Source organism: Mus caroli, unplaced genomic scaffold, assembly GCF_978045245.1.
Source record: "Mus caroli unplaced genomic scaffold, Mus_caroli_1 scaffold_17, whole genome shotgun sequence".
Taxonomy (NCBI): domain Eukaryota; kingdom Metazoa; phylum Chordata; class Mammalia; order Rodentia; family Muridae; genus Mus; species Mus caroli.
In genome coordinates, this window is record NW_028227272.1 from 43,464,715 (window position 1) to 43,485,739 (window position 21,025).

General features: G+C 42.0%; 1 protein-coding gene across 5 annotated transcripts in view; it reads right to left on the minus strand.

Moving 5' to 3' along the window:
• The window catches only part of Nectin3 (nectin cell adhesion molecule 3), a 107,857-nt gene extending 88,351 nt beyond the window's left edge, over positions 1-19,506 (minus strand). For 3 of the 5 annotated variants that reach the window (XR_002379990.3, XM_021185290.3, XM_085832416.1), the window contains exon 1: positions 19,105-19,501. Coding sequence is in view for 4 of the 5 variants with exons in the window: in XM_021185290.3 (XP_021040949.2) it covers positions 19,105-19,264 (160 nt within the window). In the remaining variant the exon portion in view is untranslated. Of the gene's footprint in view, positions 1-19,104 lie in introns of all 5 variants that reach the window. The other 2 variants (XM_029470386.2, XM_029470387.2) reach the window with 2 other exon arrangements.
• Positions 19,507-21,025: the final 1,519 nt, after the last annotated feature.

Sequence of the window (21,025 nt, forward strand, 5' to 3'; positions counted from 1 at the left end):
ACTAAGAGACTCTGGAAGAAGAGGAGTCACTGTCTTCAGCTGTGTACCTACCTGGATAATCCCATGCCCATAATCACACATGTGGCCCTAGTTAAACTCAGTGGTTAACACAAAGACAGGAATCTTGTAGAGACTACTATGGCTTTGATAGGATCCCATGCCCTCTTCTGGTGTGTCTGAAGAAAGCTGCAGTGTACTCGTATACATAAAATAAATAAACCTTTTTCTAAAAAAGAATAAACGGCAATAACACTTACTTATGAAATAATGAAATTAGCAAAATAAAAGTATAAAACCTAGACGTTAACTCTTTCATTCCTAAATTATAAACCTTTCGGAGTATAAATATGTTTAGTCATGAACTAACACTTAAGGCTTCCACTTCATTAACGCTAACCTGAAAATTGAAAAAGCAATTACAGAAAGTATTTAAACTACTGAAATGATTTCACCTTATGCTTTTGAATGACAGAAATGCTCCTCATTTACCTGACAACATTTATGTATTTTCCTACTACCTAAGTACTTGATTTGTCACAAAATTTACAAAAGTTTATGATATGCTAAATATATTTCAGTTTCTAAAAAAAAAAAAAAGCAAACTGCAAATATCAGGAAGGAATTTTTCAGGGCATCTGATCTACCCTACTCTACAATAGAGTCGGGGTTCTTTCCATAGGGATACTTTATAACAAAAGCACAGAAAGCAGCTTTCTAGAGTTGAAAGGACATTTTTCCTGCCCTTGTCATGTGGTACACACTATATCTGAGAAAGCTTTGAAAGTTTTGCAGAAAGAGAAACTGTGTTATTTACCCAGTCTTTCCAAACTTTCATGACTTCCAAACAGCAAGGCAGAGAAAGGTTATGGTTCACCAGTCAGCATTACATCTACCCGAGGCAAACGGCCTAAGGGTTTTTATAGCAATTACCAAGACTCTTCCCTTCCCATGCCTGAGATGGTTAGTACCATCAATCTGACAGGCTGTGGACTCACCCTGGAAACAGGTTTATAGGCATGTCTGTGGGGAATCATCTAGATTCCGTTAGTTGAAGTGGGAAGACTCACCCTAATGTCAGTGGTTCCATTCAATTGGGTGGGCTATGGCTCCATCTGTACAAGGAGAAAGTAGCTGAGAACAGCATCATCTCTGCTTTCTGACTGCAATGTGACAAGCTTCCCTGAGGCCCTGCTGCCATGACTTCCCTAGGATGGTCTGTACCCAGGACTTAGATCCAAAGCAAGCCTGCCCTCTTCCTTAAGCTGCTTGTCAGCATAGTTTGTCATAGTACTGTTATAGTTTTAAATAATAAAATTAGTTAAAAACTTTTTTACCCATAACAAAATTTGTATTACACAATATTTTAATATATTATAACAACTAAGCAATTTGCAACCAAATGAATTTGTGTGGAATCCACTTCTGACTTCTTCCTTTTGGTCCTGTACTTCTGATCTTAAGTATGTGGTGGATAAAAAGAAGCAGGAATGCATACATAGGCATTAACCATCTCATAAGCGCCAGACCAAAAGAACTAGTGCTTTCAAGACATTAATCTATTCTTAAGTTTATATCAAGTTTTTTTGTTGATTAAATGCAAAATTTTATATACAAGTTAACATGAATGAATAATCTAGACCCCTCACTAAGTGTTAAGGACAGAATCTCCACAGATGTACACAGAGCTCACAGTTCAGTGGTATACTTTTCAGATACAAAACTGAAATATAAAACTATGCACGGGGATCAGCAAGAAGAGCCATAGTAGGTAAAGGTACTTCCCACCAAGCCTATGGGATGAGCTGGACTTCAGGTCACATGGTGGAGAAGAGAAGCAATTTCACAGTCCTCTAACTTCCACACATGCCTGCTATAGAAGGGCACACACATGCACACGCCACACACACCTGCCCCCCTCCATAAATAAATGTAAAATGTTTAAAGTGTAAGTAAGAGGGTAGAAATACAAAAACATAACTTTAAGCCAAACTACATTGTATTCACAAATTCTCAAAATTATCCCTAGCAACACACTGGGTATGTAAGTTTAACTTACCACTTAAAAGATGTCAATGTCACCACCTAACAAAGCCTCAACACAATTTAAAACAGTCAAACACAAGAATTAGTAGTACTAACTAACCACCAAGGAGAATTAGTACATTTGAGGTTCAGATAAACTAGGTGGATTCTCTAGTGTACCAACCTGCTCTCCTTCTGAGCCTGGAATGTGGGCATCTATTAAGCAAGGAAGCATGCCAGGATACACTCCTATGCACTGAGTCTCAAACAAGCTTCAATGGTTAGTGACATTTCACGTTTGCCATCACAGCTTTTCCTGGGACAATTAAGGGCATCCTGAGGGGCTCTGGGAGAGTACTCTGGAAGCGTGTGCCTGGTTTTCCCCAGACTGCCTTATGACCCCTTGCTAAGAATAGTGCTTGTACTGTCTTGCTGTAATAACTTGCAGCCTTAAGAATGAGAGTATGCAGCCAGGAGTGGTGGCGCACGCCTTTGATCCCAGCACTCCGGAGGCAGAGAGAGGCAGGCAGATTTCTGAGTTCAAGGCCAGCCTGGTCTACAAAGTGAGTTCCAGGACAGCCAGGGCTTTACAGAGAAACCCTGTCTCGAAACACCAAAAAATAAAAAAGTAAAAAATAAAAAAGAACGAGAGTATGCTGAGCTGTAAAGAATTCCTGAAAACCCTAACCTACCTTTCAAGAAAGCAAGCATTTGGTCATGGGCAGAGGGGAGGAGAGCTCCAGGGTGTCTATGGCAGGGACCCTAGCTGAGACTCCTAGCAGTGGGACATATGGATCCTGATGTGGCACTTCCTGTAGTCAGGCAGGTCTCCCAGTGGAGGGGTAAGGACATGCAACCCACCCACAAAAACCTTTGACCCAAAATGTGTCCTGCCTACAAGATGTGCAGGGACAAAGACAGAGCAGAGATGGGGGGAATAGCCAACCAATTCCCAAAACTGAGATCCATCCCATGGGCAAGAACCAATCCCTGACACTATTAATAATAATCTGTTATGCTTGCAGACAAGAACCTAGCATAACTGTCCTCTGAGAGGCTCTACCCAGCAGCCAATGAAAACAAATTCACAGACCACAGCCAAGCATTAAATGGAGCTCAGGGAGTCTTGTGGAAGAGTTGGGGGAAGGACTGAGGGAACCAAAGGGACAAGGACTCCACATGAAGACCAACAGAGTCAACTAACCTGGGCCCTTGGGGACTCTCAGAGACTGAACCACCAACCAAAGAGCAAACATGGGCTGGACCCAGGCCCTCTGCAGATACATAGCATTAAGTGTGACTTAGTCTTTCTGTGGTTTGCCCAACAACTGGAGAGAGGGCTGTCCCTGAATCTGTTGCCTATCTATGGATCGAGTTACCTTAATTGGGCCACCTTGTCTGGCCTCAGTGGGAGAGGATAAACCTAGCCCTCCTTGACTTGATGAGCCAAAAGGGAATAATACTAGGGGTGCGAGAGGGAGATCTGTGAGGAGTACCTGGGAGGAGAGAGTGGGTTGATATTGGGATGCAACACAAATTAGTTTAAAAAAAAAAACAAAAAGGGAAGGCAAGCATTAATTGGTATGCTCTTCCCTGGGTCTGAAAACATACATGCTAGTAACATCATACAGGGCAAACAGGTTATATTCATTTAGGGTATATAATATAAATTTAGAAATTATAAGCCATGAATTTGAAGAGAAAGGTACAGGGTGGGAAAGAAAAAAGGAATGGGGAAATGTATCAAAACTAGAAAATACTCAAAAAATTAAAACATCAAGGAACTCTTTAAAGCACTGAAATAAAAACATGGTGTATAAAGGCAAAAAAGTAACAAAAAGACACAATGTGAAAAAGTTATAGGAAAATCTTAAACATGTTTAACCTGAATTTTTGCTCTACATAAATTCACAAAATTATTTTTTAACTATGCTTATGGGTAAAATATCCATAAAGGTAAAACTTACTAAGTTTAATAAGTTCATATGTGTGTGTGTGTGTGTGTGTGTGTGTGTGTGCGTGTGCATGTGTGTAGTGATAAAAAAAAATCACAATTGTTTACTTGTCTAATAAAATAGTAAAAAATAACCATATCCTCTTTAGAAGGGGGAACAAAATGCCCATGGAAGGAGTTACAGAGACAAAGTGTGGAGCAGAGACTGAAGGAACAACCATCCAGAGACTGCCCCACCTGGGGATCCATCCCATATACAGTCACCAAACCCAGACACTATTGTGGAGGCCAAAAAGTGCTTGCTGATGGGAGCCTGATATAGCTGTCTCCTGAGAGGCTCTGCCAATGCCTGGCAAATACAGAAGTGGATGCTCACAGCCATCTATTGGACGGAGCACAGGGTCCACAATGAAGGAGCTAGAGAAAGTACCCAGAGAAAGTACCCAAGGAGCTGAAGGGGTTTGCAGTCCCATAGGAGGAACAACAATATGAACTAATCAGTACCCCAAGAGCTCCCTGGGACTAAACCACCAATCAAAGAAAACGCATGGTGGGACTCATGGCTCCAGCTGCATATGTAGCAGAGGATGGCCTAGTCGGTCATCAATGGGAGGAGAGGCCCTTGGTCCTGTGAAGGCCCTATGCCCCAGTATAGGGGAATTCCTGGGCCAGGAATGAGAGTGGGTGGGCTGGGGAGCAGGGGGAAGAGGGGAGGGGAGAGGGGATTTCCGGAGGGGAAACTAGGAAAGGGGATAACATTTGAAATGTAACTAAAGTCCAGGGCAAGTTAGACTGATCATGTTACAACTGGGCAACAGTGACAGTGAGCAGCCAAGAGAAAGTGAGCATGGGACCTGGTGAATATCATCACAGAAGTAAATTCCACACGTATGATAGTGTGCCGGGAAAACACTGGCTCTGATGACCTGAGCAAACAGTAAAGTGCTTCCACTCAGAACCACTCCAGTAAGTGGAGAGCACACAATAGATCTGCAATACATATACTAGTATCAGAAAAGATAAAAAATGTTGTGTTAACAGACAAAACTGTGGTTATTTCTGGAGACTTACAATTAAAAAGGAAAGTTAGAAGGACCTCTAGCATGCTGCTAAGGATTTATTTCTTGGCCTGAGTTGTGGCTTCTTATATTAATTCTACAGTGATTCAACAGCACACTTACATATGTAAGTTTTAATACTGCATTCACCTGTCTGAACTTCTGTCCATGCCAGCTCACACTTAGCATCTTCCAAATGCTCTATTTAATTGGCACTTTCACTTGAGCCAAGCCCAAAACAGTAACTCATACTATCACACTTTTGTCAGAAATTCAATTATGTTACAGAAAAAGATATGTTGAAGACCAAAGCCCTGATGCCTATAAAATATAACTTTATTTGAAAACAGGATTATGTACACATGTATTTAACATGTAAGATGTGGTACAATAGGATTGTTGTCCAAAACTCCCATGACATTTGTACAGAAAGAATAACATGGTCGAGGCAGTTACTCTACTGACATAGCTACAAACAACAAAGACTGACAACAGCCACAGGAACTAGTCTTCAAGACAAGACACGTGTCTATGGCAACTGAGTAAGTACGCGGTACTTATATGGCCCACAGAGGACTCTAATATATCCTATATAATTTCTGATCTTACCTCAGCCTCCCATTCAGCAAGTGCTATACTATTCTCTTAATGGATTCAATACAAAACCCCAAATGTACTCATTTCCCTGAACTTTTAATAGCTGGGATCATCATGACTTATTTTCTTCTAGTAATCTCTTATTTTAAACCTTTCACCTCCATTTTCACCATTACTATTCTAACTCAGAAAATATGTTTTATGTTAATTCACATTACTTTCCTTACATAATTTCTCTCTACCCAAAGTGTTACATATTACTTTCCCCGTATTATTTCTCTCATTCTAAACTGTCAGACATTCCATTACAGGGTACTCAAAAGGTATGCAGTATTGGGCACTATATCCTACTTTTTAATAAACTTAGTAACAAATAATTCATAAATTTCTTTTATTCCTTATAAGGTAGCTTTTATTTTTTTCAAGGTACCTAAAATAATCTCTGGGAGACTCAGTACTTAATTATCTGTAGCCACCAACATAGAATTATTACTACCACCCCATCATTCACACTTCACAAGTTCAGCTTCTGTCAGCTTGTGCCTTCAAAGCTGATCACAATTCTTCATATGTTTTACTTCATTTCTTCCAGCTATCATTCACACTGATTTATTTCAAAATATATCACTAAAATCATGAAATATCAAATCCTTCCCTGTCTATAACTTTCCTCTCTCCCTATGATTTTATTTCCCTCACCTTAGAAGGTTCTTCTACTACGAAGACTCCTTAAAGATCAGCCTCTCTTATGTTTTCTGTTTCTGAACCTTGCTATATCCTATTTCCCATGTGCATCTCCCATGCCTTCCCTCCAGATCTAGAGGTCATAAAATTCAAGTGGACAAGAACAGGCTTCCCTTTCATTGTCTATACATGGACAACTTCAGGTAATGTATTTTCCTGAGCTACAATAAGCCTAAGTCTGCCCTAAAAGCCCTCAAAATGCATGATCTTCCTGCCTTAGCCTCCCAAGTAGCTGGTTTTACAGGCCTATGCCACAAAATCTAGTATCCAATTTCATCAAAGTCAGTGTCAGAGGCAAAGCTAAACTATCCAGTGCTTTGAAGAGTAAAGTCCTGGGCAGCCTCTTCAATGGGATTTGATCTATACTTCTGGACTCCCAAGTAGCTTCCTTCAGTTCCATATCTGCACCACTCACTGTCCTCCAATCATTTACTTTAGCTGGAGTCAAGTTCTGGGCACTCCTTAGCTGAGAACTCTTGAATCTTAATGTCTTAGAGCTTGGGACAATACCAGGCTGGTGATTTAAACAAGGTATCGCCTTAAACACTGAAGAGCCAAAAGTCTGATATAAGTGTGCTAGCATGGTCCAGTTCCTGCCAACAGGTCTTCCTGCCTTGTGGATTATTATTTTCTTGCTGTACTATCCTTCCGACCTATTCAAACTCAGTCACCTGAGCGACTCACTAACACTACCACAGTGGGGATTAGAGGTCAACACCTAAATGAAGGAGAGACGCATACATTCAGTTCCTAATGAGCTGATTCACTCTTCACTCTCCATTTTATCTTTCCCAAGAGGAGGCCCTAGCCTGTATCTCCACTAGACCCTCACTGGATAATACATTGGGACTTGACATTTTCCCCCTTCTCTTTGTACTAAAATTATTGAGTCCTGGGACTTAGAGAGATGGCTCTATGGTTAAGAGCTCTCAGTGCTCTTAGAAAGGTCATTAATTTGGCTCCTAGCACTCACATTTGCAGCAGCTTAACTCCAACTCCCGGGAATCTGATGCCCTCTTACTGCACTCCTTGGGCATACACATGCACGCACACAATTTAATAAGGCAGAGTCCTTGATGCTTCAATGTTTTTCTTCCTGACTAGTAATCTACTCTTTTCCCCTTCCTTCCTCTATGACACAAGCCGGGTCTCATGTATTCTAGACCTGCTTCTAAGAATGACTCTGAGCGTCTGCTCCTCCTAACCCTACCCTCCTCACAGATTCCAGGTGTGAGTCGCAATACGTGATTTGTGTGATGCTGGGAATCAGACCCAGGGCCCATGTATGCTAAGCAAGCATTGTAGTAGCTAAACTATATCTCCAGTGCTTGTAGAAAATACAGGTATGGCCTGGCACACTGCACTTCTAAATAAGAGAAATGGCACGTCATGATCCCGAGGAGAGAACACTGAATTCTGAGGTCGATGGCCTGTGGACAAGTCTGCACTCCTCAGCTCCTTTAATGTGCTTCTTTCCTGTGGTGTTAGTGTTCGCGATCCAATCCAGGGTAATGGAAAGCCCTGCCAAGGTTGAGATGGGCCCTGCCCCACATGCACCACATTTACCAAAGTTTTTCCCAGCCATCTTTTCTTCTTTGTTTCTGTCCTCTTGCTTTTCAAATGTAAACTCCCCCCCCCAAGAATTCATTAATAATCATGCCAACAGACTCAATATCAAACAAACATCAACTACCATCAAATCTTCTCTACTAAAGAAATTACTTATTTTTTTCCCTACACTCATGCCTGAAGGACATCTTTTTTTTTTTAAAGATTTATTTATTATATTAAGTATGCTGCAGCTGTCTTCAGCCACACCAGTAAATGGTGTCAGATCTCATTACGGATGGTTGTGAGCCACCATGTGGTTGCTGGGATTTGAACTCAGGACTTTCAGAAGAGCAGTCGGTGCTCTTAACTGCTGAGCCATCTCTCCAGCCCAAGAAATTACTTATTTAATTTAGCTTCAGGCAAGTTCTCCAGACAAGGGCATAATGCAATCAGATTATTTGACAAAATATCACAACAATGGCCTGTAGTCCAACTGCTACTTCTTCTTTGTTCTACCTCTGAAACTTGACAAGCCAGGTCTCCCTTGTAGACATTTCCTCCTATAACAATGCCTTGTTGAGCTCTGTTTACAACATTCAACAGCTTTCTAGTCCAAACTTCCAAAGCTCTTCATGTTCCTTAAAAAAAAAAAAAAAATGTACCCAAGTTCTTCACATCAATGCTCCATTTTCTCTTATTAATCACTTTTCTTTTGCTGTTACAAAACAACTTAAGAAATTGGTTTGTCTGGGTGTTGGCTCCAGAGGAAAGTCCATAATGGCAGAGAAGGAACTGCATGGAAGCAAGAGTAGGAGCTGAGCATGGCACTTCCCATCAACACAAAGTGCAGAGGGAGCAGGAACTCATTCATGTGCTTCCTCCAGTGAGGCCCCCAACTCCCAACACTGCCTAAGTTCCCCAAAAATCATCTACTGAAGACCATGTGTTTAAATACATAAGCCTATAGCACACATTTCTCATTCAAACCACCATAGCTCCTGTTAACCAGTGTAATCTTAGCTAAGAAAAATAACTACTTGCCTCCATCAAGTTCCTATTTGAATACCACAGAAAAACTCATTCCTTCTAGAATCCTTACCCCAGTAGTCTTTTCAACATACTATCTTCTACCTCATTAGATTCCCTCATAATGGTAAATGTAAATGTTTCATCCAAATTCAGCCAAAAATGTTAGATTCCTCCTCAAGTCCTTCTCCATCAATAGCAAAAGATATTCTTCCTATAATCCTTCAAACAACTTTCATTTACTTTTATGATTCCAGAGACAGAAGACAAGGTCTCATGCAAGATAAACCTGGGCTCTGCCACTGAGCTATATGCTCAAATCTCTTGTTACTCTTTACTTTAAGACAACGTCTCACTATGCTGCTAGGCTCATATTCCTGAACTTTCAACTGAAATCCTCCTGTCTCAGCCCTGTAAGTAGCTGAGACTACTGACCTGCACCACCAAGTCCTATGCCACAACACTGCACACGTGCTCTGCTGTGGATGTAGAGTAGAACTTAATTTCCACAGCAATTTTGTGAATGAAGTATCATTTAAAAGTAGAAATTAAATTTTCTCTCTCTCACTCCTCTCTCTCTCTCCCCTCTCCCCCCTTCCTGTCTCTCTCTCTCTCTTTCTCTCTCTCTCTCTCTCTCTCTCTCTCTCTCTCTCTCTCTCTCTCTCTCTCTCTCTCTCACACACACACACACACACACACACACACACACACCCCTCTTCACTGATGATCTCCTGACACTGAACTTCGTATTTCTTAGGCAAAGGCCATATAGCTCAATGGGAGAGCATGTTCAAGGCCTAAAGTTTGGTCCTGGGCACTGTAAAAAGAAATAAACTGCACATGTCTTAAGGCCCAGTATTCCAAAGGGGTGTTCTTTGTTTAATCAAACGTGGGGAAGTCTCATTCCTATTTGAAATAACAATTTTACTCAGCTCAACTCTACTTGTCTCCTCTGGGCTTCCTTGGTCATCATTCCTGAAAGTCCATGGCACACTCTCTGGTATCATGGCCTGATTAAGTCAATGAGCAGCATCTCCCTCCAATCCAATTGCTAAGTCCTTTAACTTCTATGTAACAAGATCAAGTGTTATAACTATCTAAACCTTATTATATTTAAACTATAAATATTATTCCACCCACTCTTTAAACTTAAGCTTCACAAATCAACAAGTACTCTACCCATCTGATAGGAAAAGCAGCAATTAATACAGAGGCATTACTCCAGACGACTGTAGAGGGCAGCAAAGCAACACAAGTATCCTCAGAGAAAACCCTGATCTTAAACTACACCATCAACATTAAAGCTTTCCAGGACAAGAGGCCTGTGGAATGTTATAAAAATCTGCAGAATACACACACACACACACACACACACACACACACACACACACACATTATCCATGTATTTAAGTGTGTTTATATATAAATAAATAGTTTACTAAACAATGCATGGCTTCAAAATAGGTACCATAATTACTACTAATTACTTTCAGTCTTGAACTGAAAAGGTTTTCTCACTGAAACTATGAAAATAATTTTTACTTTTAAACTATCTTCTTAGATACAGAAATAAAATGTCATACTTTAACCAGGCAGCCATATTTTTTTAAAACATACCTGTTCATTACTATTGCCAACCCTAGACTTTAAATACTGTCTTTTTTCATTTCAAAACCAGTCAGGTATAGGATCTATATCAACTTATAAAAAAAAGAGAACCTTTTGACATTACACTAATATACAATAAACAAAAGAAAACGGCAACTATTCACTGGTATTTTATGTTAAATTTCATTCTGTTTAAATGTTGCTTGTGAATAAGAAACTAATATCAAAATTGATATTCAATACGAATGTGTTACTGACATGTTTCTAGAGGCTTATGCTAGTTATTTGTCTTTTTCAAGTTTTACAAGAATTGCAAGAATTCAGAGTAGCTATGTCAGCTATGAACATAAGCACACTTCCCAGTTAGTGAGAGAATGCTGCTGAAGTTGTAGCCCTGCACAAGGTCCCAGTGCTCTTTGTGTGCATTATCCCACCCCACTGTGAGTTGTAATCGCTTCAAAAACAATTAAGTAAAAGGCATTGAAAAAAAAACATTTTTTCTAAGTAAAGGACGTAACCAATTTCTAAACCGGTTAAAATCATTTTACCGCCTGCCTTAGCATTAAGTTGAACTTAGAGCCATAAACAATTATCTCTAATTTAAATCAAATTGGATCCACAATGACAAGACCATTATGAAATGAATTGTAACCATTATGAAATTAATTTTAACCTAACTCAGTGTAGCTATACTTAAGAAATTTTATTCTAAGTCTTCAAAAACAAAGGCCTAAAATATTTTGTAAAGACAATCATTTCTATCCTGCCCAATTCACAGAATCACTTGTTTAGAGCTAGTCCTGTCGAGTTTTGCAGTGCCGAATTCATTATACTTTTGTTCTCTGAAGAGTGCAGGTCATTCTTAATTGTACCATTCTAAGTTACTGACTTGAAGGGCTGGCTCTATGCACAACCTACTTTTAGGTTTTCTACTTGGTACTTTCATGTCTTCCCCAACAGCAGCTCTGGAATATTTGCATTATAAGATAACATGCTACCAATCCCAAGTCTACCCACTTCATGCACATCATAAAGAAATACCCCCACTGGAAGCTGTTTAAACTACATCCACACTACTTAAATAACAACGCATAGCTGATTTTACAATACCACTGAAGAAAATTTACATTCCTCCAAAAGGGCTATTTTATTGAACCTCTTCAAATGCAAAATGGGTATAGCAATGAGAAGCCAACAGATAAAACAAAGCAAAACAAGCCACAGTGGGAAAGCACTGCAGGTAACAAAGCCCAGCCTATCAATCTTCCCTAGTTTGCACCTCAAATTTAAAATACATCTCAACAGTTCATAGCTCCCTTAACATATTTTGTATAGTATAGTTTTTACAATATAATAAGCATTTAATAAAAAGAAGTTAAAATAGATTGCTTCATGAAGCAAGCTTTTAGACCACTAATAATCTAATGCACACTGTGAACTTTTTTGTGAGAGGTATTAATTATTTAGTATATACCTTTTCCAATTCTCAAATACATTAATCATGGTATTTTCTTCCTAAGACGAATGTTCCATGAAAAAGACCTACCAACACTATTCTGAACATAAAACCACAGGAAAATGGATTTACATTCTCACAGTACGTATGCAGCTGTGAGGGACACCTTAATGAGGAAAGCCATTCTTACAGCAAGTACTTTAGGTTGTAAGTTGGTAAAACAATGTGATTATAGGCCCATAGAGGATAACGTACTTCAGAGACAATTCATAGTTTACAGCTTCAATGTCTGAAGTGGTAGCCATCAGCTACAGTACATCTCACTATTAAGAGCATTCAGTGTGGCTTATCCAAACTGAACCTATCTGTAGGTATAAAATGCCAGGACTTCAAAAACTCTAACATAAAAATAAATAATCTACAATTTGAATATCAACTATATGCTGAAATGGTATTTGGTTATCTCATGTCATGTTTACTTTTTAAACCTTTAAATGCAATGTTAGGAAAACACGATTGGGGGCTGGTGAGATGGCTCAGTGGGTAAGAGCGCCCGACTGCTCTTCCGAAGGTCCAGAGTTCAAATCCCAGCAACCACATGGTGGCTCACAACCATCTGTAACGAAATCTGACTCCCTCTTCTGGAGTGTCTGAAGACAGCAACAGTGTACTTACATATAATGAATGAATAAATAAATAAATAAATAAAATCTTTTAAAAAAAAAAGAGGAAAACACGATTGTGTAGGTCCTATTACACCATATTGTACACATGTGCACTTAAGACTAAACTTGATTTTGTTGCTAAACTCTTGAAGTCAGGAAACTCGAGTGGCCCACCCCCACCCCATTGAGAAGTACATGCAAATACAGAAGGGTGAAGAAGATGGTGCAGTGTGTCTCTTTCAAAATCTGCTCACCTCGACAGGCTGTAAATAAAAAGGTTGCAACAAGGAGAATCATCTGGGGGAAGATTCTAAAAGTGTCTCTCAAGACACCTTGAAACTCCATGCTCTCCAACTCACAATACACAACTCTTCCACTACCTACTACGATTAGTACAATGAATGGTAAGCAATCAATAACCATACACTAGTTTAAAGTACATACGTGAAATCCATAAGCGTAAGTTATCCTAAGGTAACCATAAAATATGCAATAGAGACGTATCAAGACAAATGTGAGGCAATCCTCACTGAAATTTTAAGTTGATGGCCTATAAGAGAGCCATTTAGGAAAAAAGCTTCAAGTCCACCCTTAAAAATGTTTCCAACAAACCTAAATGAATGAACTGTCAGACTCTACCAAAAAATAATAAAAATCATACAGGGAAGAGAGAAGGCTCAGTTGTTAAGGTGCTTTTCATGCAAGGAAAAAAGAGTACTGGGGTTCAAATTCCCAGAATGCACATAAACGCTGGGAGGTTGTAATTGCAACCCTGGAAGGAACAGGCAACTCCAGGCTAGCCAGACCAGCCCTGTCTTCCAGCTCTGGGCTCAATTGAGAGATCTTGCCTCAAGGAATAATGTAGAGAATAGACAGAGACTGACAATCTCTACCTCCATGTATACACCCATATACATGAACCTACATAAATATGTGCACCCACACATATGTGGACATGCATACACATACATGCATACATATGAAAAAATACATAAGCTGGGTGTGGTGACTAATGCTTTTAATTCCAGCACCTGGAGGCTAGAGGCACACTGGAGCTCTCTAGTTTGAGGCCAACCTGGTCTACATAGTGAGTTCCAAGATAGACATATCTACATAATGAGACTTTGTGTCCAAAAAGCAAAGAATATAAGTAATTTTTAAAAATTAAGATCATGAGCTTAATGAAATTCAGTAAAATATCTGTGTCTAAGAATTAAAGGGCAATTTTAAGCAAAAATGTATTTAAAAACCAAAGTATGACAAATTAATGATGTTTGGATATTCGAAGTGTTTTCAGAATGCTTGGCACACAGAATACTTAAAATTCTATTATCGTCTTAAGGATTACTTTACTTTGATTTGCATATTAATAGTAATTATTAATTAAATGTCTTATCTTTTGAAAACCATATAGTTCTTACTGTCAATTTTTATGGAGACTAAGAGTTAATATGATAATGTATAGAAATACTACTTTTTTTTAAAGATGTATTTATTTATTATATAAAAATACATTGTAGCTGTCTTCTGACGCTCCAGAAGAGGGCATCGGATCTCTTTACAGATGGTTGTGAGCCACCATGTGGTTTCTGGATTTGAACTCAGGACCTTAGGAAGAGCAGTCAGTCAAAATTCTGTTTTTAATAAGACTATCATAGCTATCTTCTCTTCAATTAGTTTTTAATGACTAGCAATACTATAAAGTTTTATTTAACTATACAGATGCAAGATGCATTATCAAAATTTGTAAGCTAATGCATATGTATATATGTATGTATGTATGTGTATGTAAATATGTGAGTAGGTTGAACATCCAATATCCCAAAAGCTGAAATTCAAAATGTTTACAAATAAAAACCTTTGCACATGCCACACGTAGAAAATACCATACTATGCATGAAGTTAGTAGAAACATTGAGATTACCTTCAAGTTCAGTGCATAAGGAGTATAGGAACCCTGAGCACATGTAGATCAGGCCTATCATGATGATACCTGTCCTCATCACCTAGGTGAGCATCCCAACACTCAAGACTCAGCGCAAGAGAGATGGCTCAGCAGTAAAGAGCACTTGTTGCTGCTGTAGGGGATCCGAGTTCAGTTCCCAGCACCCACCCACATGGTGGTTCACAACAATTCTCATCTCCAGTTCCAGAGGATCTGACGCCCTCTTCTGACCTCCATGAGCACCAGGCACATGGGAGATTCCCAACAAGCAAGCACATTTTTTCACATAAAATAAAATATTCTAATTTTTTTTTTAATCTTAAATCTGAAACATACCCAATCCCAAGCATTTCAAATTGAGAGTCTCATGACATAAACAAGTCTGGCATAAATAGGGTGTGCCAATAAATACACAGTATAAAAACACACACATACAACTCAATAGTTATGCTTCTTTCTGATGCTGTAGAGGGAAGCCAAGTTTTATTTTATTTGCTTCTAAATTTGGTTGCCACTCCAATAACTCATAACAACCCTAACCTGATGTTATAGATACAGAGAGTAGTGTACAAATCGTGTCTCCCTTCCCTTCTCCACCCCACATGTTCAATATAATCACTCATTTTTCTAAGTGACCCTATGGAAACTTGCCAAATCTTAAAAACACATTCAACATGGCTAAGGGAGGATTCAAGTAGTTTCCACACTGATACACATTTAATTTGACTATATTCTAGTTTTCTGAAACAGCTACCTCTTTATATAAGGTATATCTAATAAATATTTCTGATTATGTTATACAGTCATAAATATGCAAAATGTCAATTAATTACAAGACTCTATTTGGGATTAAGAGTCACCTAATCCAGGACTGACTGTTTATAATATACAATGTAATAAAAGCTAGCATGCATGAGCTACCACATCCATGTACTCTAAGTGTTTTAGTTAATTCTTTAATATCCTAAGAACCGTATTAGTAAGATACTATGTAACCTGCCAATAATTAATTTTTAATAAGTGGTAGTGTTCATTCCTAATCAGATGGACTTTTTAGTGACTAAATCCTAAATTTCAGTGAGCAGGTGAGCAAAGGGAGACTGATATTACATCACTAAACTGTCTAACTTCAAGATCTGACTCAGCTGAGCCAGGATGTACTTCAGTTGTAAAAGTACCTGCTTAGAACACACAATTCCCTGGATTCCATCCCTAGAGAATATACACATAGCCACACATACATACAACAACAAAGTGAGTTTTGCCTTCATCTAGGTCTGTTTACCTAATGTTCTCCTGTCCCCTTTAGACCAGACTCATTTAGAAGCTCAGAGGACCTCACATGCATCTCTACAGAAACACTAAACTTTCCTGCACTCACCTTCCTTTCTGTCTATGGGCAACACACTGCCAACTATGCATTCCCAAGTGCTTACAAAGACCTAAAGCTATGTAAAGTGTGTTTAAAGATTTGCTATTATATGGTAGCTGCCTATTTGCCACCACCTTCTAAACATTTGTCATAAGACAAAGCCTTGACCAAAAGGCTTTGACCAAGTCGCAGAATCCAAAGACAAATGGCCCTAGAAGGGGCAAAACTTCACCTTCTAACTCTTCAGTGCCATGTTCCTGCTAAAACAATGTTCTCAACCTCCCAGGAAAAACGTAGAAAAAAAGAGTGAGACACATACAATAATCATCAATTGATAATTATGATCACAAAGGAATATGGAATTTCAGACTTAAAAAAATTAGGTTTGAGTCAGATGTTGTAGAAACTTGGTCCCTTAGACCTTGTAACTAGAAATGTCTTAGACTTGAAAAACCCGGCAATTTTTCCACCACTGAAGCTGTCATTTAAAAACTTCAGCTCTCAAAGCATAAATATGGTTGCATACTTACATAATCCCAGAATTTAGGAGGTTAACAGGTGGATCAGGCATTTCCAGCCAATGTCAACTACACAGTGATACCCTGTCCCCAACCCCCAGGAGAAAAGTTTAGCTGTTCAAATGAGATCATACAGTCCCCAAACCCATACAAACTCCGGCATTTACAAGGTCTAACCTCGATGAGGGATATTTTTAGCAGTCAAATTAGCATGATGATGTTAACCACAACAACTAACACAATGCTGAATTTAAATAACTTATCAAGAAAAATTTAAAACTGCAAATGATTAAAAGAAGAACATTCTGATTAACAATCAGATAGGGTCATCTTTTTAAAGTCAAAAAATCAAATGAGTCCATTCAATCATTCAAAAGGAGTCATTCAAACAGTAGGCATGAGTCAAATCATGTTAGTGCTGTGTGGAATGTTAATATTACTATCATTCATATATCAACAGGTTGTTAGCAAGGGAAATTAAAAAAACTGACAGGAAAATTCTGTTTCTATACTGACTAAGTCAAGCCAACTGTGTCCTATTCCTGCTTCCTAAAATAGAGGCTTATTAAAAAAAACGTGTCATAAGCACTTGCAAATTAGGGTGTTATAACACAAGCTCAAAAAGGCAGCCCTTTAAGTGAGTGGGACCCAGTAGCGTTGGCTCTTATCTATATCTACAACAGCAAGCAGAGCTGACTCTGAAAACTCCCATACAGACCTCCTCTAGAGCAGTGTTCTTCCCCACACTGCTTAGTTGACTGGGCTCTAAAATAACTGGTCACCCTTCTCCCCTAGAACACTATCAAGGAACTCCTTAAAATGTATTTTCTATGTAAAAACTAATGTTTGCGCCCAGATGTAATCAACTACTCACTGACACAACCAATGTAAACTCTATTTTCCCTATCAACTTTTGCATCACTTCAGTCTCCCCTTGGGTTTTGTCTACACAGAAAGCCTTCTAGACCTAGAAACACTCCTTCAGTACTTACAACAAACTAAGTCACCACAGTAAAATGTTTGTACCACACACACACACACACACACTTCCAAGTATCCTGGAACTGAAATCCTAATAAGGACCATCCACGAGCCACCTTAATGGCTCATAAGAACAGTATACAAATTCAATGTAGAACTTAATATTACCTTAAGGGGGGGGGGGGGTAAAGGCTTAAAACTTACAGGACTAAAAGCTGTTGTCTCGGGACCAAACATCTGGAGAGTGGGGATATGAAACTGAACATGCTGGACATGATAGCATGTCGTTTCTCACAAAGCACTCCATGTAAATCAAAACCTTGCCTTACAGCACTGGAAATGTACTAAAATTCTCAGTCTGTAAGTGGCACTCAACCTCAACATAATTTCCTCTCCCTATGAACTAACTACCCTGACTCACCTACCAGGAGCAGATTTTTTCTTTCTTCTGCATCAGAGCACTAAGGAAATTTGTTCACATCTCTCCCTTCTAATAAATACTGGTACATCAGCTTTTAAGATTTCATATGCACTGAGAACCATTGTCTGAAAAAAAATCTAAATCTAAGTTTTATTCCTCCATCTTTCCCGTCAGCAATCCTTAAATAAACAACACCTTGCGGCATTTTGATATTACCCAGACATTCAATCGCCTAAGACTGACTGGTAGCTTTATTTCACCAAATCAATGCTGTCCACTGATTACCTGTCCACTGATTACCACGTCCACTTCTCTAGCATGAAAAGTAAATATATCATTTCATTTTCATCTTCCTTAAAAAAAAAAAAAAAAAAAAAAAAGTAGGTCTCTAAAACTAGTCTCAGATTCCGGGAACGGAACTTACAAAGAGATTATTAGCTCCTAAATCTGGAATAAAAGAGGCACACTGGAGAAACCCGGGGCTACTTGTTTCAACAGCCAGGGGACAGTAGGTGCAATATGTATTCAAAAGGTAAATCTTGCGTCCCCGAGAACAAGGTTTTCTTCTACAATAACCAGGGGCCGCGTGAAGGACGTCCAAAAATTGGAAGGCGGCGTGAGGGTACCATCTGGGAGCAACCCAAAGATCCAAAGGTTACCAGGGCACGAATCGTGCTGGAAGGGGGATGCAGGCGCAGGGTGGGTTTTTAAGATGGTGCCTTCTCCCGGAGGCCAGGAGGCGTGGACCCGAAGGCTACAGTGCGCTGGGCTAGTGTCCACAGGGTTTCCGGACTTGCAGCTCAAGTTTCATCGGAGAAAGAAGGAGGCGGCAACAAGCATCCCGGCATCCTAACCTCAGCCCAGAAGTCCGCGCTCTCCGCTTCGGCGCATCAGCTCGGAAGTAACGGTTCCCGGGGCACGCGGGGCTCCGCGCACCGAGCTCCACCGCCAGCCCTGGGGGCCCAGCGCGACGACCCGCGCGGCCTCGGGGGGGCGGGAAGCCAGCGGTCGGCGCCCTGTTCGCTCTCCCTGCCCTTCCCGGGCCTCGCCCGGGGCGCGGCGAAAAGTTTCCAGGCAAAGTCCGCGGCGGCCGCTCGCGCAGCCAACCGCCCGGCACAACCGCCTCGCCCAGCCTCGCCGCCCGCGCCCGCCCCGCTCAGCCCCCTCGCTCGCCCGCTTCACCTACCACAGAGCCGGGAGAAGAGAAGCAGGGGAATAAGCAGCAGCAGCAGCGGCGGCGGCGTCGGGGCCGGCAGCAGCAGTCCGACCGCGGGAGGAAACGCCGAGGAAAGTTGTGCTTTGCCGCCTCCAGGACACAACGGGGCCGGGCCCGGGGTCCGCGCCATGCCCGCCTTGCCCCGGCCCACCCGCTCGCCCGCGCCCCGGCGCCTCAGGCTCTGGGTGGCGGCGGCGGCGGCGGCCGCGGCGCGGAAGGGCCAGCGCGCGTGTCCTCAACCCCCGGCTCCTGCGCCGTCGCCGCCCGCCGCCACTCGGCCGAGCGCTCGCGGCTGCCTCGACTCCGCCGTCGCCGATGCCACTGCCGAGGCTGAAGCGGGAGCCGCCCGCCGCCGCCGCCGCCGCCACTCCCCTCCCCGCGGTCCCCGCCCGCCGCGAACTCCTGGGAACTCGGAACGCACCACCCCGCCCTGCGGGAGGGGGAGCCGCCGACCCTCACTACCGGGACGAGCCCGCCCTCCCTGCCGCCGGGCTGCCTGGACGCCGGCCGAGCCGCCCGCCGAGTCTCCTCCCACCCTCTCTCCCCACACGCTCCTCCCACTTCCAAAAGAAAAAAAAAAAAAAACTTCATCCACTTGGAAAACCGGGCTTCTCCCGAGGCTAAGCAATCTGGACCAGGCAAGGCGGCCCCGCCCCTCGGCCCCGCCTCGTCTCCCCCCCTCGCCAGCGCTGGAGATGGTCTCGCCCACTCCGCCCCTCGCGGGGCCGGGGCCGCCGGGGCACACCGAGGCGCTCCGAGGCGGAGGGCTGCGGGACTCCTAATCTTGCCTTTCTCTCCTCCAGAGTGGCGAGGTTCCCCCAGCGGGACCGGGGATAACCAGGGGGGTGAGGGGAAGGCAAGATGAGGGTACCGGCTCTCCGCGGGTCGGAGCGGGGGGTTGCCTAATTTGGGAAGCTGGATACCGCGGGGCTGGACCAGCCTTCTCCCTCCTTACCCAGGCGTAGGGACTGAAAGGAGATTCTCCACTCCTCCCTCCTCCCCAGGAGCATCCCGGTTCTCCTCTGTCCCGGCCGCGCGTTGGCCCAGGCGTTTAGCCGGCTTTTTACTCCGGGAGGGAGGCTTGTTGGAAGGGTCAGCGGAGCTGCCGGAGGACAAGAGGGGAAGGTTTGCTCTCTAGCTCTTGCTTCTCTTGGGCCGCCCGTTTGTCCACTTTCTGCGCCAGGCGACCGGCAACAGGAGGCCATGGATCTCCCATGCGAGGGCTTCGAGTGTGGTCTTGTTTTCTCTTTGATTGTTCGCATGTTCGCACTTGTAATTTTATTTTCTCGCGTGTCTCTCTTTGAGTTATTCTCAGAAAACTGACCTCGGGGAGTATTAAACATTTACCCTTAAGGGAAGCATCTGTGATTCACCATAACTCTCCCTCAGACCCCCAAAGCTTGTCTGCCCTTCCCTCCTCCTCTATCCGCCACGCACAGCCGGAGTGACTTGACCTTGAAGCCCCAGTTACTGTAGGAGGAAGGAGATGGATGAACAGTTTGGGCTATCTGCGGAGGTGGTGGAAGCGGAGGACACCGTCCGGAGGCCGGACACCATTAATTTTATGTTGTCCTACCATCCCCACCAGATAGCTAAAGATGTGCTCCAATAAGAATAACATCAGCCACCCAGAGAGGAGCCTGTGGCAGCTAAAGTAAAGCTTGCCTGGTGCCCACGACAACGTTGTGCTCAAGACTGAATCACTGGGATCTCCTCGGCTTAACACACTGATTTATGATGTCTTACTCACCCCGGTAGCATCCTATCCAGTCTCTCTTCTTTTTTTATCTTGCTCCCAGCACTGGGGCTACTTGTATTCATTACTTCCACCCCTTCCGTCTTTCTCCCTCCATCTGCCCGCCCCAGTCTTCCTGCAATCACTGCCTTCTAT